This window comes from Fistularia commersonii, chromosome 10, assembly GCF_037954325.1.
Source record: "Fistularia commersonii isolate RoL2024-O1a breed Wild chromosome 10, RoL_Fcom_v1.0, whole genome shotgun sequence".
In the NCBI taxonomy this organism is placed as follows: Eukaryota; Metazoa; Chordata; class Actinopteri; order Syngnathiformes; family Fistulariidae; genus Fistularia; species Fistularia commersonii.
The window spans coordinates 12,560,053-12,585,426 of NC_141293.1; the positions used below are offsets into that span (position 1 = coordinate 12,560,053).

General features: G+C 44.1%; 1 protein-coding gene across 1 annotated transcript in view; it reads right to left on the reverse strand.

Annotated features, from left to right (window-relative positions):
• The window catches only part of thsd7ab (thrombospondin, type I, domain containing 7Ab), a 146,983-nt gene extending 127,812 nt beyond the window's left edge, over positions 1-19,171 (reverse strand). Inside the window, exons 1-3 of the mRNA XM_086154429.1 lie at positions 18,327-19,171; positions 6,809-7,057; positions 4,413-4,597 (exon numbers count right to left, since the gene is read on the reverse strand). Coding sequence (XP_086010555.1) covers positions 4,413-4,597; positions 6,809-7,057; positions 18,327-19,171 — 1,279 coding nt within the window. The remainder of the gene's footprint in view (positions 1-4,412; positions 4,598-6,808; positions 7,058-18,326) is intronic.
• Positions 19,172-25,374: the final 6,203 nt, after the last annotated feature.

Below are 25,374 nucleotides of genomic sequence, written 5' to 3' on the forward strand. Positions count from 1 at the left end.
TTGGACTGCGTGACTCATCGGACACTGCGTCAACATCCCTCTTCAGAATTCTCTTAGTCTTGAAAGAAAGGTCTTGAGGGTATCATTCTGGGCGCTTGCATCTCAGGAGAGGGCCTGACCCATTCCGCCGATACCCGGACCCAAAAACGATCCGCAAAAACATATATATTTTTCAAGGTGGCCTAAAATAACTTGTTTTTTCTCACACGTCACAGCCGAACCGGTGCTCTGTAAAGCAGCGGGGCCTGGTTATCGATGACGTTTTGAAGGTCGGTGTTTCATCTTGCAGCTACACTCCAGAGCCCATCATGAAACGAGATGCAGCGGAGATGACGCGGTCGCGGCCCCGCCTTCTCCAAGCTGGCCTTCAACAACGACCGTGTTGGCATTTCGCCGCTCTTGACTGCAGCCGCTGTATAATAAGTACAAGTGCCTCCAAAGGGAGCGGAATATGAAAACAAAGCCAAGGTTAAAAGCTCTGAGTGGGTCTTGTTTAGCTGACTGGTTAGTTATTTAGTAAGACGGCTAACATTAGCAAGCATCAAAAGCGTCCGACGGCTAACGCGCGCAGTCCCCGGCTCCGGGTCGAGCCTCGAAACCGCCTGTCTGTGATTCGAAGAGAGGTCGTTCGCTCGCTATCTGAGGCGGCGAGACAACATTAACGTCATTGTCTTTATAAATCAAGACATTATAAGGCGGCGGCGGACGTGCCGGTAGAGCGTTGCCGTTTTACAACATGTTAAAACATCTATTTGGGAAGTGAAGTGTAGATTCTGCTATTTTAAACGCCCGGAGGAAACCCGTTCCGGCGAGCGCTGCTTCTTTAAATGAACTTCTGTGACACCGCCTGGTCCCGAGCGCCGCCTTTAGGATTTTCGACGTTCTCCGGTTGGCCTCGGCGAGGAGGGGACCGGGAAAGCGAAGCCGCGCCGCCTCAGCCGAGGAAGCACAGGATGACACTTTTAAGGCAGCGATAGTGATCTCGGGGTCAGACCGGAGCTACTCCCCCATAAAGATTAAGGTTAAGATTTAGGAGGCGGTAAGCTGATCCCGGTCGTGTCCTGCGGGAAGCTTCCGCCCGTTAGCGCGGTGATATTTATGCATGAAGCAGCGGGAGGAAGACGGTGGCGGTTTCATGCGAACGTCTTTTTCCGACCGAATGTCTGCCTCTCTGTCTCGGTGGTGTGCAGGGAGATTACCCCCCGACGGGGTGGGGGGACTCCTGTGCCAAGGAGATAAGAACTTTGTGGGTTCGCGCACTTGTGTGTGTGTGTGTGTGTGTGTGTGTCCGTGCAGATGCTCTCACTGACATACGTGCACAGCCAGGGCCAAAGCGCTGCTATTTACCAGATGCTACAACATGTAGCGCAGCAGTTACACAATGGCCTTTGCTACATCTGCAAGGAATGAGTTTATCCGAGCGAAATCTGGCGAGGTTTCATGATTTATTTAGCACAATATGTTTTGTCTCAACTGTCGATGGGTTTAATCTCAGCTACCGGACTCATTATTCTTTAATTAGGGCCGACGCACGGGGTAGCAAAGGAACGCCGATCAATTAAAATTCCCAGAAACAATGCTTCGGAAGAGCAAGTGCCCCGCCAGATGTTTCGTGCGAGCCATCAATCACAGATTCCTTCCGCATCGCGCAAGACACGTCAGGAACCCTTGAGGAAATATTCAAAAGAATAAAATGTAATAATCCACAGTACATTAATGCCAATAAATGTCAATTTGGTTGTGTCTGCCTCGGAAGGATTCGCATTAATTCAGCTCACACGCTGCTTCATAATAAAGCTTTTCAGCCGAGGGTTTCGACAACAGAGAGTCGTCCTCCGGAGGAACGATCCGCCGCTTATTCAAGCAGCAGCGCGGCTACGATGCTCCCATGAAAGACGTCCTCATTGGCTGCTTTTCTATACCTCCGGATTCACAGGTGTTGCGCTCATCGACAGCTGTTTACCCACTTAGCGACGCAATCGGGCCAATCCTAGCTTTGAAGACAAGATTGATGAAAATGTCTCCATGTTTTCTGGACTCCGATTTCTCCACTTGAAGACGTTTCACGCGTCATCCGAGAGACTTCTTCGGTTCTAATGGCCAGTTTCTAAATACAACGGCTACGTTATCACGGCTTATTATGCAAATCGATCGGCAGAAACTCGGTCAAAGGGGGTGGTTATGCTAATGGTGTGTCATCAGGTGGGGACAAAGGAGCAAGTTCTGGTGATTGCTTGGATTGGAATGTGAAAAGATAAAACGTCTCAGAATGTGAAAAGTTTAACTTTACCTTTTCACATCACCTTACCGCCTCCCCAGGGTTCATCGGAACTGAAGAAGCCTCTCGAATGAGGGGTGAAACGTCAAGTGACGAAATTCAAGTCCAGTTGCCACGACAAGAAGACGGAGTGAATGGTTGGATGTCTCTATAAGGGGCCCTGTGATTGGTCCAGAGTGAACCAATCAAAGGTGGGACTGGCTTTGCAACCCCAGCTGGACAAGCGGTATAGAAAACGAATGAATGGATGAAATTCATCCACACATTGTATTTTCTTCCACCTTGCCCATCAATGCCAACAGTTATTCACTGGAATTGTGTGAAATGGCGGCAGCGTGGTGTTGCCATGCCAACGCTCCTCACATGCACAGCCTCCGTGGCATCCACATAGTTCAAAGGGACGTCTACGGAGCCGGATATCTGAGTTTATAGAGTAATTGCGTGAGCGTGAATGACATATCTGCCTGGCTTTCACTCCACTTAACTAAAAGAAACGCCACTAATACCGACATTGGTGTATTTTTAGGCGAGCCTGTATCTGTGTGAACGCCGCCAACATTTCGGCCGCAAAACTTCCTTGAAAGGGACGCGTCACATGTGACACAGGTGGCGACGGCTACATTTCACCTCTCTAACCCAATCAGCGGGGCTGCTCTCCTCCGGCTTGGCCCGTGCTAATGTCGTTAGCACCCTATAAGAGAAGAGGCTTGACGCTAAGCTGTCCTGACAAGTGTCAGGAATGAAGGCCGTTTGCACTCGCAAATCCCCTCCGCCCGAACCGCCTCCGAATCGGGATTGAAAGTGCGGCAGGAGGAGAAGGTAGGCAGCGGGGAGAAAGCTGAAGCAGACCTGACGGGAGCAGCCGCGGTCACCAGGAGCGAAAGCGTTCGTCATCGTGTCGTCGGTCTCAAACCGAATTAGCACGTAGGTTTGCATCTGCTGCTGCGGTGTTTGATACGCAATTATCATTTACCAGTCCGCCGAGGGGCGAAAGGGGGGTAGCTGCTGCTCCGGTGCGTGTGGTAGGGGTGTACGCTACTCGTAATGTAACACTCCTTGATCACACTTACTCAAGCTGCACTGCGGAACAGAGCTCGCGGGTTTGAGGCTATGCTGTCGGAGCGTGAGATCTGATCCACGGCGATGCCGGCTGGCAAAGCGGGACGCGGCTAACGTGGAGCAGGGCGGCAGTTTGAAGCAGCTTTGACCTCCAAAAACTGGCCGACAATTTGATATATATTGAATATCTTCAAACTCTTACACCTTATCATGCATTTTTCAATATTAAACCTCATCCAGATGCAGATCATTGTCTGTCTTGTTTGTTTTTGGCACAAGTATTCGCTGTGCTCTTGCAAAATTGGCATGGAGGCCCCAAAAAACAGCAAACATTTGCTAGCATGTTTTCTTATTGTGTATGTATTACATACTTGATTTGTCTGTCACATATATAAACAAAGGGGTTTTAAAATATAATAACACTAAATTTCCTACATATTCCCTCCGACTAGTGGCCTTGCAGAAGTGAACATTAAACCCAGCATTAAAATCCAATTGGCGGAAAAAACCTTGATGTCAACATCTCAACATTCTCCACGAGGACCACAACTGACTCTAGAAAGTGCTTTGCATCTTGAATAAAATAAATGAAAAAAACAGGGAAAAAAAGTTTTAAAAGAATATATAAATATATACATATATACAGGACCAGATAAAGTCAATATGACAATATAAGCAAAGCATGAAAAAAAATGCAAATCCTCTCTGCAGTGGGTGAGAACCGAGGTTTGAGATGCTTCTCGATAGCACCGACTGGAGGCTCCGCTTGTGTGTGTCTTTTTGTTCTTTTACTTTTTTTGAACATACAAAAAAAAAAATGTAGAACAAGAGTAGGGTCTGCGAGAGGGAAAAAAAAAAAAAAGGAAAAAAAGGGAAGCATCCCAGTCCCTGTTGGATTTCTTTTTTCGGCGGAAACACCATGCTCGTGCACTGTTCTGTGTTTAGGAACTCCGGGGCAGTCGGGGATTCCACATGAGACAAATTCATGACCAGAAATTAAAATATAACATGGACTAGAGCTGCAGGGTGTGAGGAGAAACATCATCTGAGAGACCTTCTTCGGTTTTCCCCTTACCTTTGTCTTTCTCCTTGAAGTCGTTGAGGTATTTGAGGAGCTCGGCGTTGGCCTGGACACAGTAAACTTCCCTGGTCTGCAAACCTCCCCCACAGAGCCCCGTGAGGTTGCTACGCCGACGATCCTGTTGGCTTAGCAACGAGTCAACTCTGCAGTTGCTCCACTCCGTGGTTCTCCAGGTATAACTGGAGGGGAAGGTTGAGATATGGAGCAAAGTGAAACAGATGGAAGCGGAAGCATATTTTTTTTTAATCTTCTCAGACCACAACCGTGCGGTGGAGAAGCAACTGAAACGACCCAGTTATTCCTCAAAAGAATGAATATTGGTGTTGAAGAATGAATGGTGTTGCACCGATTAAAACAACAGTTCCAAACCACAACCATTTGATAATCAGATTTAAAAAGTTAGCCATATTTTCGCCCTTCTTTCTGGAGAAATGGTGCATATAACTATATGCACCAACCCCGTTATTCCTAAAAAGAATGAATATTTAGGTGTTGTGCCGATTAAAACAACATTTCAGTGTGAATATGTCTTTTTTTATGTCATTCCACACCACAACTACTTGATAATCAGATTGAAAAAGTTAGCCACATTTTCACCCTCCTTTCTGGACATTTGGTGCATATAACTGTATATACATATACACACACACACACACACACACACACACACACACACACACACACACACACACACACACACACACACACACACACACACACACACACACACATACACACATACATACATATATATATATATGCCAAAAAGGAACAGCTGATGTTGCAACAGAGCCTTTTCACGTGTCTAAAATGGGAAGCTTCTTATTTCTTTTGATACCTTTCTGTACCTTTCTTTATATATATATATATATTTACCTCAATCAGAATCAGATTTTTTTTTTTTTATTTGCCATGTAGTTTTCCCATGTAGCGTTGGTTATCCTGTAGCGGTGCCCAGCGCACAAACAGAAAAATAATAATAAAAAAAGTAAAAAAAAAAAAGAAAACAAAAAACACTAGATTTAAAAATAAAAAAATAAGGTAGTCCAAAGATATGTATATGAAGTCACAGCATCTCTGGTTGAATTCCGAGAATTCCGACAGGAACCCTTTTTCTATGGCGTCTCCATGATCCCCTGGATGGGTCTGGATGAGTTTGTAGCGGATAAGCGGTGTAGATAATGAACTAATTGATTTTCACATGGAAGCACTGAAAACCCAAGAATTTCACCCTGAAATAAGAGGTGAGAATGCTGCCCTTCCCTGACATGGCGCCTGCGTTGAGGTCAACGTGGACAAAATCATGCAAAGTGGAAAAAGGGCGGCAGGACAAAGCGCTTGCCTAGCGTCATTAGCGATGCTGCTAAAGACGCTCATAAATATTAGCATGAAATAATAATATAGTAGGAAAAAAAAACTGTTTTCTTGTCTTTTTTTTATCTGGGCTAGAATATCTTTTTATGAAAGCGCCTGATGTTGAAGTGCTTGCCGAAAAGGAACAGCTGATGCTACAACAGAGCCTTTTTGCGTGTCTAAAATGGGAAGCTTCTTATTTCTTTTGATACCTTTCTGTTCATATATTCACAGATCTGAATGCTCTGTCAAGAGCTGTGTCAAGGGAGAAACCGACATTCTTCTCTTTTTTTTTTCCTTTTTTCGCTTAAAGCAACAGCAGACAATGAGTTACGGCCCATAATTGCAGGTGACAACCAAAAGAGGAATGAATTGAAATGTACGAAATCATTATCAAACAGGCTGTAATTTACTCGTCCCATTATTTATCACGGCAAATTGCAATGTCGTCGAATGAAAAACTAAGACGGCGGGGAGATTCAACATGGTCAAAATGAGCCATAAGACAAGTGTGACAAATAATCAGGTGGCTCCCTCATTGGCTATTGGGGGAAAAAAAAAAAAAAACAATTCTGGCAATAGCTTAGTAAAAATGATACCCGAGGAAAGTCGGGGAAAAAAGGCCATCTGTGAGACTATGTTTGAAATCTTTGTGCGCGAGAGAGACTGAAATATCCTCCCGGTCCCCCACCATTTGTCTCTTCTTATCTGGCACCAGCCGAGCACTTAAACTAATCTATCTCCATATGCTGTCACACACACACACACACACACACACACACACACAAGCCACCCAGGAGAACAAATTGGCCCTGTGATGTGGGTAACGACAAGTCAACAGGAATTTACAGGAGTGTGCAGCCTCAGCTATTGTTCGCCGCTGTATTTTAGCGCGTCATCCGCAGAGTGCATCCCTGCTGTGTGTGTGTGTATGTGTGTGTGTGTGAGAGAGAATGTGACAAGACAACATGCGCATAAGAAATAAATAAATATCCTTCCCTCATCCCCCCCCCCCGACCATTCCGGTGAGAACTCACGTGGCGCAGGGCGGAACGCCTTCGCCCTGAGGCTCGCACGCCACCGTCTCCTCCAGCGCCGGACACTCCGCTCCCTCGCCCACGGGGAACTGCAGCACCTGCCTGGAGCGGCTCCGGTCGCCCCTCGGGGCCTCGGGGTCCAGGCACGCCTTGGAGCAGAGGCCCCATTCAGTCCATTCGGTCACCTGGCAGTCCTTAGGGAGGACGCAGGACTGGATGGTGGTCGGCTGGTCGCGTTGCGCGCAGAGGCTGTAAGGCGAGAGAAGCGACCGTTAAACATTAATCAAAGCGGCATCTGCGATGGCGTCTTTTTGCGGGATTGGAATCAAAATCAGAAAAATGTGCGCCCCCGAGGGGCAATTGTGGGGCAATTTTGTAAATTCTAATAAAATACATTAAAATAATAAATCAAATTAATATAAAATTTAGATAATTGTAATTAGAAAATAATCCAATATTACATTAATATTATAATAAAAATATTAATAGAAATCTAATAAAACATTAAAAAAATAACATTAAGACAAAAGCTGGAAAGAATGAGGGAAAAAAATCTAATAAAAAAATAAGATCAAAATAAGGTGAAAATAAGCGACAAATGGAGTGGAGTGATTCCAACATCTGGGGATAAACTGTAGATAAACTGTACATCTGTGCAAAGGGCTGTGCATGCGTAAATAACCGTACATCTGTGCATGAAAGAAAAAAAAAAAAGGTCCCTCTGTGCAGGGCACGCCGCATTTTTATGATGAATATAAGGAGAAACTCGGGCAGGTTGGATGCTACTGGGAGTTTAGGAGCCGAACAGATTCGGGGACAAAGGTTTCCCTCCTCCTCTGTGTTTTGCAGAGCAGTCTGCAACCTGAGGGGAGCGGCACGGATACTGAGAAATTTTTTTGGCCGTCCTTATGGTTTGCTGGTCGTGGAGCCCGGAGGGAGATCCGACAGGTCGGACGGTGATTTCCAAGCAGACCTCAGCGACGCCTGAAAAACGGTTCTGTCTTGAAGAGCAATTAAGCCGAACCAGCAGGTGAAGGAGAAGCTCACTGTACTCTCGATGAAGGTCTAACAGAACGTGGACAGGATGGTGCCGCTCACGTCAAACCACCTCAGCTTCCTGAGCAGAAGCTCCTGGCGTTGTCTCAAACTCTGAGATCCTCAGGAGGTTGTAAAAGACGGGGCTGCATCATAAAGCAACGGACGAGACAGTAAGAGCAAAAAGACGGCGTCGTCTGCGAACTTCGCCGGTTGGACCCGCAGTCGTCAGCGTGCAGGATGAAGAAGATGGAGAGGGGAGTCGGAGAAGATGTTGTTCTCCGACACCTTCTGCCATCCGATGGTGAGAAAGCTGATGATACACCGGAGGAGTTGGCGGTCGAGGCGGAAGTGGCTCATCGGCACGAGCCGATCGAGGAAATCGCACGAATTGAGACGCTCCGGTTGCGCGTCTCCGTCGGGTCACCGCTCCCGGTGAAGAAATCATTCCGCTTGTTGTTTTAAGCCGAAGCTAGCTTGTTAGGGTTTTTAATTTTCCCAAGCGATGAGATCAGTGGGAACTCCACCAGCCTGAGGCGCCGTCTCTGATAATTCACTTGTTTTTCTTTCTTCGCGTCAGTTTTTTTAGTTTCGTGCTTAAAGCGTTTACTCTCGCCCCACCAGTCACAGGAGTCAACCTCAAGTTTGACGCAAATAAACGGGAGACAAGTAACGGGGAGCCTCTGGACTCGTTTTTCAGAATTTACTTTCCAATTTTACGCATTGTTCCTTCATTTTTTCATTAAATAAACCACTTATACTGCACTTTACCAGCCGACATGGTTCACCCCGGCAGTCGATCTCAGGACCTCGGATAGAGACGTGCAACCATTCACTCTTTCACTCACGTCTGGGCAATTTAGAAGCTCCTGCTTGTGTTTGGACAGTGGAAGGACAGTGGAGAACCCTGAGGAAGCCCACACACCCACGGGGAGAACATGGAGCCTCCACACAGAAAAGCCCCCTGGAGGAACCCAACCAGAGACCTTCTTGCAAATGTGCCAACCACTGCGCCTCCTTTTGACCCCTTCGTTTAAACCCTAAAAGTAGGTCAGGGTTTTTTTTTTTTAAATTTCTTTATTTTTTTTTTTGTATGTTAATAGATGTAGTATAAGTACGTGCTGCAGAATGTCTCTTTTTTTCTTTTTTTTTTTATTTTCATTTTCCTTTGTCACCACAAAAGCTAGGCTAATAAGCTAGTTAGCGTCACATTTAGCAATATGAGGATCGTTTTGATCTTCGAAACCTCTTTAAGGCTTCCAGTGGAGTTCGATGTATCTGTGAGTTGCTGCTTTGTACCCAGACTGCAGACCTTTAATAGCGTTTTCTATAAACTCAGTCAAAATTGCCACTTCAGACCTTCTATTTAAATTAAAAATCGGACATTTAGCAATACACATACCTTCTTATTCCCTGACACACGCAAACACTGGAAACTGGAAGCACCCCTGCAGAGATTTTGTTTTACTTATAATAAACTAATACCTCCAGTGCAGGGAGCGAATTGACTTCCAACCAAGATTTCTTGAAATAGGATTATATTGGTTTAAAGACAAGCGCCTTAATCCTAGCGAGATGCTCCTTGTTGAATGATTCAGTCTTATATAAGAGGTAATGAGATGCTTTGACTTGAAACTAGACAAATATTTTGCAGAGCGGTTGATCCCTTTGTTATCCTCTGGCATCAGCCGGTCACAGATCGTGCTTCACCCGCGGGGGGAAATGACAGGAGCCCCTTTTGCTTTTTGATTTATTCATATTTTATTAACAGACTCAGTCTGTCTCCTTGATTGACAGACTGATCATTCCATTTTTGAATCCGTCATTGCAGATTTCAGATATATTCTCAATGTTTTTGAAATTTTCAGGCCATTTTGGACATTTTGAGATCTGATTGGCTTATATTTGTAGCAGTTTTATGTCTCTTTACTTTGGAACCTTGTGATAAATTGCAAAAAAGAAATTGATTCCCTTTCTAAAAGGAAATGTATTTCAAAAAAATTAAAAAATTGAATAAATAGCAATTTCAAGAAACATAAAAAAATTCAAATGGAGGGATAGAAATGCTATATTTTTTGGACTATATCTTTAAAGAGATAAATTCAATTTCTTAATATACATTGAAAGAATTTACAAAATAAAGGAAGAAACTGCAATCTCCAAAAACAAGAAAATTGAAATAGGGGAATAAAAATGTATATATTTTTTTGTGATATATCTGTAAACACATTGATAGAATTTCTCAAAATAAATCAAGTTTTAAAAATAAAATTTACAAAATTAAAGAATAAATAGCAATTTCCAGACACCCCCAAAAAAATTTAGGTACAAAAATTATATATATACCGCTCAAAAAAATAAAGGAAACACTTGAAGGAGACAATGTAACTCCAAGTCAATCACACTTCTGTGAAATCATAGTGTCCACTCAGGAAGCAACACAGATTCATTTTGACTTGTTTTAAGGACATTACATCAAAGTTGGATCAGCCTGGAGTTTGTTTTTACACTTTAATTTTGAGTGTGATTCCTAATCCAGACCTCCATGGGTTGATACAATTGATTTCCATTGATAATTTTTGTGTGATTTTGTTGTCAGCACATTCAACTGTGTAAAGAGCAAAGTATTTCATAAGAATATTTCATTCATTTAGATCTAGGATGTGTTTTTTAAGTGTTCCCTTTATTTTTTTGAGCAGTGTATTTTGGATATATAGCTTGATTTCAATTTCTAAAAAAAAAGTAAGTTCCAGAAAAAAAAATGGAAAACGAAGGTATAAAAGACCTTTGATTATTTGATTCAAATAGATCCATTATTTCATATAGCGCTACGGTGCCTTTTTATTAAACCATTGCAAAATGACCTTTCAAAATAAGCAAGTATCATTTTATAGTAGATAAAATTTGGAAAATAAAGCTTCAAGTTTCAGTGCAGTTTGGAAACCAGCGGGCATCGTCGCCTCACAGCCTCAGGTTACCGACCCTTTGAACGCCTCGGACCGGCGGAAATGCGTCTTGTCACCGGGGTGCAAGTCCAACTTTCAAGTCTTCGCCCTTGACTGCTGACGCTTTTTGCCATTAGCCTCTCATTAGCATACGCGCTGCACGGACCGCCCGGCGTCTGGAGGGGAGCGGTGTTGTGGCGCGTGTTTCTTTAAGTCCTGAACGTTAAAACAACCAAAACAACCTCGGATCAACAGTTCACACACATCTTTTGATCATCTAAATAGCATTTAGATTTAATGAATAACCCAACCTCTTTAGGGCCCGACCGAATCATTAGAAATTTGTTCTAACTAAAGCCGACTGCTTTCTGCTACTCAGTCTGGATGTCTATCCCCCCAGGGCCGCGCAGCTGACGAGCTATTAGTGCTAATTACAGCTCTGCTTCATTTAGAAACCTCTCATTTAGACGTTGCCACCACAATTCACCTCCAGCATCTTAGAATTTCGGTATTAAATGAGGAAATGTACGAGTGGAGTATGAGATGAGCATTTTCTCCTTCTTCTTCTTCTTCTACTTCTTCATCCCCTGACTCGGGTGACTTTGCAGATTAAAACACCTCCGCAGCCTTTGAAGTGCAACCGTGAAAAATCACACTTTTTTGTTTTTCTGCCAAACACACTCCGCTCGCCAACTTGTTTTCTTTTAAATATTTTTTTTTTCAATTTTTTTTTTCATCAGCGGGGAAACAATGAAGAATTGAACCGGTGGCTGCGAGGCGGCAAAGCTGATGTTTTTTTTTTTTTTTTTAAAGATGGGCCGTAATGCGACCGCTGACCCATTTTCACCACTGGGGTTGCTTTGGGTTTCCGTTTGGCCGCGGCGATTTCAAAGTCACGAAAGAAGTCATTATTTCTTCATCTCTGTCACTCAGACAGAATGAGGACGCAGTCATTCCCTATTTAAATAAGTAAGACGGTGTCTGAAGCGTGTTTGCTTTAAAGCCTGTGGTACGGTGGCCCTGAGAGCCTGCATCGCTACACACACACACACACACACGTGGTTTTCCCAGTGATACTTGCAGATGATATTTTTGGGGAAGCTGGTCGCCCTGGGGATGGAAAACAAAACCTTTTCTCACGCGCTTTTTTTCTCAGAGTCTGAACCTGAGCTCGGAGGTTCAGGCCAAGGAGATCGATGCAGGTGGAATCAAGTTTCCCAAAACAAGCCTCATTTTTCCAAGCGCTTTTAATGAGAAAAAATTAAAATTAAAAATTATACCGGACTATCTCAGAAAATTAGAATATTGTGATAAAGTTCTTTATCTTCTGTAATGCAATCAAAAAAAAAAAAAAAATTACCTTTTCATGATATTCTAATATTTTGATATAGGACTTTTGAGTTTTCTTAAGATGGAAGCCATAATCAGTAATATTAAAATAATAAACGGCTTGCAATATTTCAGTTGATTTGTAATAAGACCAGAATGTATGACATTTTTGTTTTTGTAATTGCATTACAGAAAATAAAGAACTTTATCACAATATTCAAATTTTCTGAGACAGTCCTGTATATCCCCCGACTTTTATCCGCTCATGCCGGACAATCACGATTTGCCATAACCTATGACATTTAATTTAAGTTGTCATGGAGATTTCGGTCTTTGACATTATCCGAGCTGCTGTGTTGCTCTGTCTTCCCAGACGGCGTTGTCAAATGGATGGAGGCATTTCCTCGTCTTTTTTCCCGCTTCCCCAAATTTTACGGTGGTTTTCCAATGGACTCCAAAGGCTTTTATACAGAAAACCATTTGGAAAGTGGCCTTGTTTAGGCGCTCACACACACACACACACACACACACAGCACTTGAAGTGCATTCATCATATCAGCGCGCCGCTGAAAAGGAGTAAAATGTGTTTCTATGTGGGTCAAGTGATTGAGGGAACACTTTTATTTTTTAGATTTGCGCAAAAGCTACTCTGAGAGGAGCTTTTTGTGCCGCAAAGCGATATGGAACGGCGTCACGTGCCGCGATGTACTCAGGCTCGGCGGAAAGTCGGAAAGGGTCACGAAGCTGCGAGCGCGGATCGGAGCGATGTGTATCTGCGCTGTGCGGGAAAACCTAAAAGCCCAATGACAGATGTTCATCAAACGAAATTAGAAATGAAGTGAGCAAGATGTTCAGAGAGCATCTTGCACGGAAGTGATTGGGTCGCGGCTTCGCCGGGAAGTTTGTTCCACTTCTACGAAAGTGGGGAAAAAAAAAAAAAAAAAACAAGTATGAATATTTTAGAATGTGAAATAAACAAGTCAAGGATTAATATTTATGGTCCTAAGGGCTTGGGAGTTGTTTTCACAGTTCCTTTTGAAATATTTGATCCCAGTCACTGCTGAGTGCTCGGCGCCAACAAAGCATTAATGAATAGATTTAGTACATAACTGATCAAGTCTAAGGCTACGATGACATGTGGCGGACGCACGGTGAGAACGGTAGCTCGGCCGACGACGCCATAGGTTTTTGTTGTTTTTTTTTTTTTTTTCCTGGAGATGACAGGGACCTTGCGGAGCGAGCGGCGGTGTCATTCAAAGTGCATGACAGTCGAGGAACTTAAAAAGACACAGCAGATCCGAGTCATCTAACATATCCATGAATGAGTTGCCTTTCTGCGCCCGTTTCTCTGATCAGACCTTTTGGAAGTCAAATATGTGACACTCCATCGGCCACGCGCGTCTGGTTTTAGCTCATTTTATTTGTTGAACACCTTTCCTTTGCGGGGAAACGCCGAGGCCGAGCTTTCGGATCAGAACGCCGGCTGCTTCTGAACGTCACGCGAGACGTTCCGTCGGCTAAAGCGCGATTGTTGCAGATCAGTTCTTCCAGTCGGAAGGTTGGCGGTTTGATTCCTGGCTGTTAAAACTGGTTAAGACCATTTTGAATTTTCTGTTATTGATCTCCATCAGCGCTAAGATTTAATAGCCTTCTCTGTTTTCATGGTTAAAGGTTGTAAACGGCGCCCTTTTTGTTCTGGCAGAGCTTCTCCGGACAAGGAACGGAAGCGGAAGACCAAATCCCTAAAATTCAGTTATGTTCGCTTCTTTTGTTTTTGAAAATGAAAACTATTTCTGGATAATTAGGAAAGTAACCTTTCCATTTCTTATACGGCGTGTTTAAAAATTCATTACAGTAATTATTCCGTGGGTGTTTAAAAATAAATCAGTCCTGGCAAATATAGCGGCAAAGGTTGGCGACTCATTTCAGAACACGCTGGTGCCAGAAACACTGGATTTCTGGAACAAATACAGACATCTGGAAATAAAACTGTGATTTTGTTGAAAGAGCGTATAATTGCTGCACCAGAGCCGATTCTGTCAAATGAGAAAAGGTACACCTGGAGTTGATTTAGCCTCAGAAAGACATAATCTCTGGTGAATACTGCATAATTTAGCTGGAAAAGTTAATCCGGCTCATCTTCAAATCCAGTGTTCAACTGAAATCCAACATAATTTCAACATCGGCTCAAAACAGTCTTCCACCGCGTCCACGTCGCAACCTGTCAACATCGATTTCATGAATAACCTCAAGTACAGCGGAACCTCCGCCTGCGAACGCCGCTAATCACCGACAATGTTTTCAAATAAAGTATGACTCCGCCGGCCAATAAGCCAAACAAATACACAGGATTTCCGCCGCGTGACATTGTAGCGTAGCGGCAGTGGTCTACGCTTGTTGCGTTCTCTTAATACACGTTTTTGTGCTTTTCTTGAAATAAATTAGGCATCACCCTGACTCCCAAGATAGTGAAAATAATACGAATAGTGGTGTTTAGAAGCCTACGTTTGTTACGGTCCATTTGAAGAGGGAAATAAAAGCTAAACGCGAGAGCGGCGTTGGTGTTACAGATCTCGCCGAGCATGACAACATGGCTAAGTCTACCATCTGTACAATCCCGAAGCACAAAGGAGTGACTATGTTATAAAAAAAAGGATATTTTGGGACCAATGGGATTTTAAATCATTTCAATGCAAAGAGTCAAACCGGCTATGAAAGAAGTCAAATGAGGAATTAAGTCTGTAGGCTGAAGTGCCGTTGTAATTGTCAAGACAATGGCGATGGGCGGACAGATTCCTGCAGAGTACAAGTAGAATGTCCATCACGTCTTTATATTTGCCCGAATCAGCACCGACTCCAGTATAAATGTATGCGGCTCCAGCTGCATGCTGGCGCTCAGGCAACAGGTGAAAGATCAGCCGGTCAATAACGGCATAAACACTCTGACTCATGGTGCTATAATCGTTATCCTGAAATAACAGTATTTGTATCTTCTCCAGGTGCGAGGTCAGCACAGCTCGGGCCGCTTTCGGACAGAAAAGATCCAAGAACTATCCTCGTCCGGGGGAACTTTTTTGTTTTTGGTGCAGAGGCGGCGAGGGACCACGGCAGGGGCTGGTGCCGCATGCGCCTTCAGCACAACGCCCGAAAACAAACCGCCGTGAAGAAGAGAAGGACGACACGGCGGTGGAAGCTGCCGTTGCGATGATGTTCTGCATGGTAAGAACAAACAACTTATGGACTCTCACGTGAGCAGAAGTGTTTGTATCTTCTACCCCACTGCTTCGTTGTGTGAAGAACCCCGCTGTTCTCTAGGTCTGGACTTATTTTGCCCAAAATATGATGATCTTCTCCAAACCCGCAGCAGCGTAGCGGGTCGGAAGAGCTTTGACCTCTTTCTCAGCCCATTTCTCGAAGCTTCTGTCCATTTGGTCGCTTGTGAGTTCCACCAATCACCAACCACCTACATCATATGAGTTCCGATGAAACCATAAAAGGACCCTGAGGTCCTGAAAAGGTTGTAGAAACTGCGAGAAATTCCTAAAGTGTGAATGTAGTTAATAACTAACCATGCTATGCCGGCACAATAACAGCACTTTTGTGAAGATTAAAATACAGCTTAATGCAATTTCTTCCAACTGCGAGGCGAACAGGGGAGCTACGCCCGCTAATTCCAATGCGCTACACCGTAATAAAAAAAAAGAAAAATTTCATCTGATCAAAAATCTAATTTCAGCTCTAAAAAGGGTCAAAATACACCAGGCCTTTGACATCATGTTAAAGAGGTGATCATGAGGTTTTTTTTTTAACCAAAACACATTCTTTGTCATGATTGGGACGAGATATCCGATCATTTGTGCCAAAAGACGCCCGGAGGATCCTCTGCGCATAAAGCTATTAGAACTCTTCATCATAATTATCTCGTGGCCAGACGAATCCGACAGACGGGCCTGCCGCACACGCAGATATTAGAATAACTGTCCTCACGTATCAAATAAAAGATATTTCAGCTGCGATTGCATCAGTCTTGCTCTTCCTGTACGGCCTACAAATTGAGTTAGGGCCTGATCCAGAGCTGGCCGGAAACACTGCTGACATCGAAACTTACAGGAGAGACGCCGAAGAATGACCACTGTGAGCGTCAGCTCCCATGCAAATCGTGCTTCTGAAGCCCCTTGGGCCGTCCCGATCATTGGATTTCAATCAAATCTTAAAGGCTAATGGTTGCAAGGCCTTTTACCATGCATAACGCCATTTTAATTAAGTATAATGATTCGGAAATAAGTCTAAATATGTGTATTCATGCTTGTTCCTTATATGCGAGACAAAAACAAACCTGCCGTTTAGTTGAAATTTTGAAAAAATCTATTGGAAGTCATTGCTGTAAAGTAATAGGCAAAATAATAAAAAAAAAATAAAAAAAATGATCTGAAAATTTGCAAGAATTTGGCAAAACTCTGCAAAAAAGGAAAGATGAGGAAACTTGAAATGATCTTAAATTGTTACAACCTGTCAAACCAATGATGCAACATTTTGCACCATTTTTACGCTTTTAAAAACGACATCATGATAATTCCTGCGTTTTCTCCACGCCATTACCTCCCGTCAGCCGCGATGCTGACGCCTCGAGGAATGAAACCAAAATTCTTATTTGATACAGATGTCAGGGGAAGGGAGGAAGAGGACAAGACGGAGGCAAGAGCCAATCCAATTTTCAGTCGGAGCGTGTGACTTTGACACTCGCAGCGATGCGAACGTCCGGGTCGGAGGTCAGGTCCCAGCGAGCTTCGGCCGCTCTATAAATGGAAGCGAGGCACTCGAGGTGCTCCGCTCTGCATGTAAGCCGGACGGGGATCACCGAAAGCACGCTGAGCAATTACCTCCTTTACTGTGTTCACTTTTTTCACATCCCATCAAATGGTGGGCTTCCGCTGGATCAAGGAAAAATCAATTCGAATTGAGATTCTAATTTTCATATCAAGGCAGGTAAACAGAAACGGGCTGGAAGATTCTGCTTTCTGCAGTCCAGGTCTTTGGCAACAGATCGTGCAGGTGTGCTTTGACTCATACCGCGCCAAGCATTCTGTAGTTTATTCCATCAGAAAGGGAACGATCTGGATAATAATCACAATGAATTACGTTCGAGCTTGTATAAACACAGGGTGCTAAAAGGATACTACAGTTATACCTTGACTTAGACATTTAATCGGTTCCTTGACCGAGCGCCGTCGATTTGCTCTTATATCAAATTCAATTTCTTCATTGAAATGAATTGAAATGCTATTAATCTGTTCCGGGCTTTGTTTCATGTTTTTACACGTAATACGTACGAAAAGAGAATGGAAACAAATAAACTTGTTTCATTCAGTCTATTTACCTGGAAGATCAGATGAAGATGCTAGCAGTCGCGGAAGTTTTTCATTTGTTGCTTTATCGCTAAACTTCACTTACTGACTACATGCTCAATGCTACAATGTGTTGCTAAATTTCGACATTTAATGGCCAAAATGAATTTAGCAACAGAGCGAATGCAGCTCCTCATTTTAAAATCATCAAACTGTCCCCCCCTACTGGCTTTGGATGACTCTTCAGACACCTTAGCCATTGACGTTCCCACCGCCTGTTGCGTCAAATCCCCAGAAAAGTTTCCTGCCTTCTCCCGGACGATGCTCTCCGTCACCGTATCTCACCGGCAGCAAGTTCTCCGTCTCTTCACCGATGAGTCCACCGACGAGCGGGACCTCGCTCATGTTTTTCCACTATTTCTCTGAGCTACCTAGCGGTGAGCAGCTAACAACATCACGGACAGCGGCGCCCACGTCGATGTCAAACGCTCATACCGCTCGCTCCTAATTCAGATTTCTGATCGTATTGCAAAAAAAAAAACAAAAAAACGACTGCTTGTATTCAGAAAATCCGTAAGTTGAGTCAAGGCTCTACTGTAATAACGGTGAAAATAATGAAGGGTCACAGTGCTTTTCCCGAGAGCCACAGAATTAACGCAGCAACTGAGTAGTATGGGAGGACAGCTAATGAAAACAATCCTTATGCCTTATTAGTCATCAGAAATCAACATGCTGCCGTTGAGATCGACAACATCCCAAACTCAATAGCGACCGCCTTAATATGTCGCTGTCATTTTCAAAGCGGAACATCTCTGGAAACGTCTTGTGTTTTTTTTAGGGTAATGAAAAAGTGCCTTTACTCACTTGCGTCCCACAGCGCTGCCGTTCCTGTGTATGCAGGTCACGTCCCGAGTCTGGTGGCCCACCTGGATGTCCCAGAAGGGGCTCTCTTGTCGGTTCAGGCGGTTCCTCGTCCGTTTCTTCTGGATGAGCTCTCTGGTCTCGGGGTCTTTGACCCCTGATCTATCCCTGAGCCCCTGACCTTTGCCTTTCCTGCGTTTGGCTTGGCGTGCGGTACGGGCTTGCGGAAGGGCGCAAGGGGTCCAGGGTCCGACCCTCAGGCTGTACATGCCCTCCGGACCTTTGCACGCTCCAGGTTTGCAAGACTGGAACTCCGTCAGGTTCGGGCAAGAGGCTCCGCCAAAAAGCGGGGGGACCAGGACGCTGCGGATCCTGTTCCGGAGGCCCGTCCCGCACGTTTTGGAGCAGGATGTCCACGGCGAATACTCGGAAACGACGCAGTCCTGGGGGCAGGGGATCAAGCAGGCCTGCTCGAGACGCGGCTTGGGCTCAAAGTATTCACAGATGGCGTCGTCGGCCAGAGAGCCGTCCGACTTGAGCACGCAGCCCACCTCCCGTGTCTGAATGCCCTCCTCGCCGCCGCTGCACGAGGACGGCTGCGGCGCCCCGAAGGTCCTCGCCAGCACCGGCACGCACACATTCCAGGCGCCCAGCTTCCAGTCGTAAAGGTCCTTGTGCCAGTCGCACACCCGGAAACAGTTCCTCTGGTTGGACGGACGCTGGACGTGGTAGCAGTTGGTGTAGAGCGTGGTCCAGCCGTCCACGTGGGCGCACCAGACGGCCCGGCTCTGGCTGCCGCCGGGACCACATTCGCTGCCCATGCACCTTCCCCACGGACCTGCACACATACCAGCAATATGGATATTAACACACGAACGGCACACATTAGCTTCTGAGCTAACAACCAGCGGGGAGGGACGGACGCAGAGTAGTGATGCTGCAGAGAAGGGTGGGTTGGGGCCGGGGATCTAGGCGCCGCACAAAGGACGATTGTTTCCGGTCAATTTGAAAATAAATCATCGTATAATTGCGCAAGCTGTGGTGTGATTGAAAAGTGGAATTAGCCGCAATCCTGTAATTAACTTTGTAACAACAAATGGGACTAAATTACGAGGCGGAAAAAGCCTTATGCGCCGCGAAAGCCGAAATCTCGGCATTTATTAATGCATCTGCTCTTAAAAGCTTGAAGCGTCTCAAAAAGCCTCGGAAAAGGCAGTCTATTTTTTATCAGAAGTAGTAAGCGTGTTTTAAACGGACTCCTCGGCCAAATCAAAATCAAGCGACGTATTTTTCAAGGGATACACGGAGGTAATAGCCGTCTATTGTGTCGGCGGACATTTGCTCTGCTGACTGCCTTTACGCCGTCGACAAAAAAAAAAATTATCAGATTACAGCGGTTTGTTTTCTATGTGTCACCGGGAAATTAGATGGTCGAAGATTGTTTTTCTACATCATCCCCTGTTTCCTCAAATGTAGCAGAATACAGACAAAAAGTAGATACTAGATACTAATGCGTTGATTGTTTGCCTGGCACAGTGCATGGATAAATGACAAAAAGGATATCGAGCAAACAAAAGTACTGATATCAATGCTAGCTTTTGTTATGATTTACTCTGGTTTCCAGTTTTTATTTTCATTTTATTTTTTCTCCGTTGTGCATTTCCCTGATTTGTGGAAATAATAAAATCATTTGCACACATATTTGCGCCTCATTTTATCGCCGTGTCTTTTTATGCAGCTCAGCAATATAATCATTCACTCAAAGATTTACTAAACATGTCATTGGTTGTTTTTTTTTTTTTTTTTTCCTTGCTAATTCAACCTTCTACTTGTGACTGTTATGGCAGATTAACCAATATCACTGCTTAGACTGCTTAAATCCAAACTATGATGGTAACCATGTGCATGGACTGAAAGAGGACAAGAGGTTAGTTGTTATGAGAGAAAAGGAGGCGTTCGACCCTTTAAGGGAGAAGCTGGAAGGAAAAAAGATGGCAATCGTTGTTTCAGACATGGATCCCGAAGGCAACGCTGCGGCTCAGGGTCAACGCAGTGATGTCATAACCGGCAACCGCTCGTTGCCGGACCGCCGATGGGCAGCTGGGAAACTCAAGGTTGGGTTTAGATGCTCTGCTTGTCGTGAAAAACAACGGAGCCGGGAAATTGCCGTAGCGTTCAAAGCGCCAGACGAGACAGCGGGAAACAAAGAAAACAAATAACTGAAAACATTTGTAATGTCTGTCCCCCTCCCAATTTCCCGGATACTCCCCGTACTGCGGGGAGCAGATTCGGTTAGACGGTTTGAGGGTCTGTCGACAAACAGCACGGTTATTTTATTTCTTTTTAAATTTCAGGATGAATCGTCTCATTAGGGCCAATAGTGAAAACACAGGTATTTCTAACAGCGATTGAATGTGCAATTTGTCGGAAAGCGACAGCGGCAGATAACGCGAGCGCTACAATGTGTCACCGTCAATAAACTTCGGCGGGGGGGCCGGCAGAGGATGTAAATACAACGTACGCGGTGCAGATTATAGTCGATCAAAGGGATGTGTCTGAAAGCCAATTAATGGGACCCTGGGTAATCACTGGCATTTATCAAAATGTATTGGCGGCCAGCAGGTAGTGTCTGAAACATCAATAAAACCTATTTATGCGTAAACAAACGATTCCCTTTATCCTTTGCTTACTACAAGGCCGGCGAAGTGAAGAGCTAATCGCGCACGCATTCTGTATTGGTTTTGAAAAAATCCCTGCAGAGCATTGTCACTTCTGTTTGGGATCAGTTTTTCAAAGCTTTTAAGGACAAGGAGTCTTTAGAGAAGAGGGTTATTTGGTGCGTTTCGTCTTTACTTGTCCTCGGTTATTAAAACCCCGACGCTTTCTCAGATGAAACTTTAATGTTCTCCACTAGTTCCGTCGCATTATCCTGTTTGTTTGTGATTTGCCGCCCGTTACTACGGAGACCATTTTCGTCCTTCGTAAAACAGTTAAAGTTGGTATTTGATTGGAGGTAAAAAAAAAAAACAACGATTTAACCAATGTTAAATAGCCAAATTGCAAACATTGAATTTTCAACCTCACTTTGCTGTGTTTTTAACAAACATCCTCTTAGAGTTCAACTGCAGTCTTTCAAATATCGCATATGTAAACGTTCACTTCAACGCAAATTTCTGATTTTTGCAGATTGAATTATTTTACATTTTAAAAGTAGAGGAACCTATATTCATAATAAATGAGAGAGGATTGACTCCGATTACTTTCACCCTCATATATAATCATCGGTATTGGCTCGAAAAATTCGGTCTTGGTCAATCTACATCAACAAGTTTGGCTGTAAATCTGAGAACGCCGTACAAACTCAACTTCAAAATCTGGCTTCGCCGGACATTAGCCGATATTAATATACTCGTCAGTGTCGAGAAGGACAAGGAAGAATTACCGGAAATAAAACTTCACAAGTAGACCCAAACAGGATCTACACGCTGCCTGGTTTTAGTTCTTCACCTTACAACTGCAACCCGTTATGGATTGAATAGGGAGAAGTTCATTCTTTATTTATTCTTTTTATCTTAACCGCAAACTTCGCTCACGCCGTATAAAGCGACCCGGCCTGGTCGGGGCGACCGATGTGCCCGAAAGAGAGGAAAACACCAATTAACCAACAGAGACTGTGCTATCGGTATGTTATCCGAAGGCTATTGACGCGACGAGAGCTAGGAAATGAAACTAATTAGGGCACTTGACATTTCACCTCGCACTAACCCCGTAGGTAATTGATTATTTTATCAGCTGATGTGAGTGGATGGGGGGGGCTATTCCAGGAGGCTATACGGCACGAACGGGGGTGTCGCGAGTTTTGGGGAAAAAAAAAAAAAAAATCCCGACGGAACATCGGGGCGTCTTGCCGACAATGATTGCCTCTGATGAGTCCCATCTTTGATCTGGGCCGATCCGGCTGACAGGAGATTTCCTCAGTCAACATGGCGTCGTGTTCACAGGCGCTCCGCTGCACATTTTAACTGCCTGGTTGGCCCCCCTGCTGTTTCAAAACACTGATTAACATCCAAACATCAAGTAATTCCTTGGTCGGGTGAACAGCTACGGTTCCAGATCATATCACGCCTTTGAATATTTTGGATAACCGGGGTTTAAGAAATTGTGATATTAAATCAGCTTGATGTATTTTCGCTGAAGGGCAACAGCCTCTGCTGATGCAAGTGCGAGAGCGGCTCGCTGAAATTCGTCGGCTTGAAAATTAGCGACGGAAAGCCAAAATCGGACGTTCGTTTCATCCCGACGAGAAGTCCGGAGATGGACTTCCAGATGTGGCTTCCTCAGTCGTCGGTCCATGAGAGCACAAAAGGCTTCTGCTGCTAGCATCTGGTTTAGCCTTCCGCTACTACAATGGCGACTTAGCGATTTAGCCATGTAGCTCTTCTATATTTTCAAATGATATCAGTCCAGAGACACTGAATAAGGCTTACAATTGAAGGAGCTGCTGATCTCACAGAAGTGTTTGTACTGATGCCATATTTGCATTTCACCGGTCATGTTGACAGGAAGTTTTGTATCAACCCTAAGAATTTCCTCCTCCGAGGCACTATGAAAATCATGCAGCATTGCTGTAATTGCGTATCTTTAACAAACTGTATTTTTCCCCTATAACAAGGGGTAAATGTGATGTCACAAAGGGGGGCCTGGTTGCATTATTCCGCTGTTTTTATGCATGTATTAATGCAATCACCAGTGCATTTCTAAATAATTAAACTGCGTTTCCAATGATGTTGTAATATCGGTTTGTAATTCCATAGCTAACCTTTTAAAACGAGCTCATGAACAACAATTCAACAACTTCACTTAATTAATCTTTAACGAATGCAGATAGCCGAATCCACCATGTCAAGAGATTAAATCACTTCAGGCGAGTAAATCCAAACAACTGCACGGTATGGAAAAATGAATTTACCAAGTTTACTGTTTTGTACTATTTTTTTATGAAGTTATTCATTCATCGTTAACTATTATTCTAACGTGCCGCCCTTTTTCTTTTTTTTTTTTCTTTTTTGAGACTATTTAAATGGAAGATTTCGAATTGCCATCGGGTCCCAGCAGAATACACCCTGACAGCCCTGCTTAGCATTCTGTAAACAAAGCGTCCACCTCCGTTAATCACATGTTTAGCTGAAGGCATTTACGGAATAAACAATTGCTGTCAATCTGCTGTGCAACAGATGTCTTCGGCTGAATGATAAAAATCAGATAAATAATAATCTTCTGACACGCAATCAGGGCCGCGTTGTCACATCAATAATAAAAGAGTTGACTCGCCTCGTTCGAGTTTCCTCATTCCCATTAAAGAGCCTTTTTATTATAACATTTCCATTTGCGAGCCGCTTAAACGAAGCAAGGTGGGAAACAAATAAATAAATAAAAAGAACACCGGGCGACCACATTTTCGTGATTACGGCTTGGTTAGCCCGACATTTACCGACGCGCCTACGCCGTAGCCTGCGCCGTATCAAGTGCCGGGATGTGTGCAATTTAAATGTAAATTCCGTTTTTATCGTCGGCCGGTGAAAACACCCTTTGTGTCTGCAGACGGGATTCTGCCGATAAAAGTCTGGAGACTTTGCGCGCTTATCAGATTGCCCCAATGCCGCACGTTGCTCGATCAAAAGTGAGCATTATCATAATGGCAACTTTAAACGCGGACAAATCACACACATGGTATGTAAATGTAATATTTCAGGACGAGCACGGTTGCTCTGCGGACGAGTGAGCCCTCCGTATCCGGGGACCGACTCCGGCCCCGGGTGACCCTGGATGAGTGCTGGATTATTGAATTTAGCAAAATGGAAAAAAAAGATGGGATTGTTCTTATCTATGTTATAGACATGAAAGTTATTCCTCATCGCACTCCTGGGTTCCCGGAGGGGCCGAGTGTACTATACGTATATATGCAGCAGACATACTATACATTTGCCTTTTTTTGTGCGGGAATCTGCATAAGTAAATGCTCGAGATTAATCTCTTTATTCAAAACTCTGGAACACGCTGACTTTGCATGAAAAAAAAAAAAAAGTGGCAAAGCCCTCTGACAATACATCTGAGAGCGGTTCATCGTGGTAAAAATCAGCGGCGCAACTTTGAAAGCCGGGAAACTTTTTCAAAAAATGATTTTTCCGTCAGCTGTGTGCCGCATGTGTGCTTCCAAAAGCAAGAATTGGAAATTTATATACAGTATGTCTGGATTGGTGACCTCTGTCAAGGAGCTTATGGTTCTTTATTAGCTGCCACCATAGCATGAAATAGGCATACCCGTGGAAAAATTAAAAAGCGGGGGTTGTGGGAAGAGGTTAGCAAATAGAGCATTTAGTTTGATGACCTGCTCTGGCAGGCGAGGTGTGACTGGGGAGGAAAATGTGCTGACTTGATCATTTTCGGTTGTTTCTTTTTTTTTTTTTCCCTAATAAAATCTCTTTCCCCGCTAGCATTTTTCATTAAAGCTGTCAATCAGGGTTGTCTGAACAAACGGTCTTCGCGGAGCGGGCGCGGCGTGGCGGACTGGGACGCAACATTTGGACTCCTCTCTTTTTCAGAAGGTTAGTTTGATCATCAAAATATGAAAGATCGCCTCATAAAGGCCACAAAGACAAAACTGCAGATATAATTACCTAAAGTTCAGAGTACTATTTTTCCACAGCGGGTACTGCAATGTCTACGTTTTCTTATCTTCTCCAAGTAATGCAACATTGGTGAATTATGACGGTCAGTGCCCAGCGTTTTAATTCTAACACACGACGGCACGATGAAAGTGTGTCAAACGCGGACTTGATGTTCTGAAGACTGCGCTACATGTTTGTTGACGAATAAACGTCAATAATAGATTATCTCCATCGGATAACAACCGATAAAGATGCCCTGCAGTGACGATAAACTCATTACATCCAAGCTCCGTGTCTACAGACAGTCAGAGATTGGAAATGGCTTCTTTCTTCCTTTTTTTTTTTTTCCGGTCGACAAAAACGACAAACGCCGTCGGGAAGGG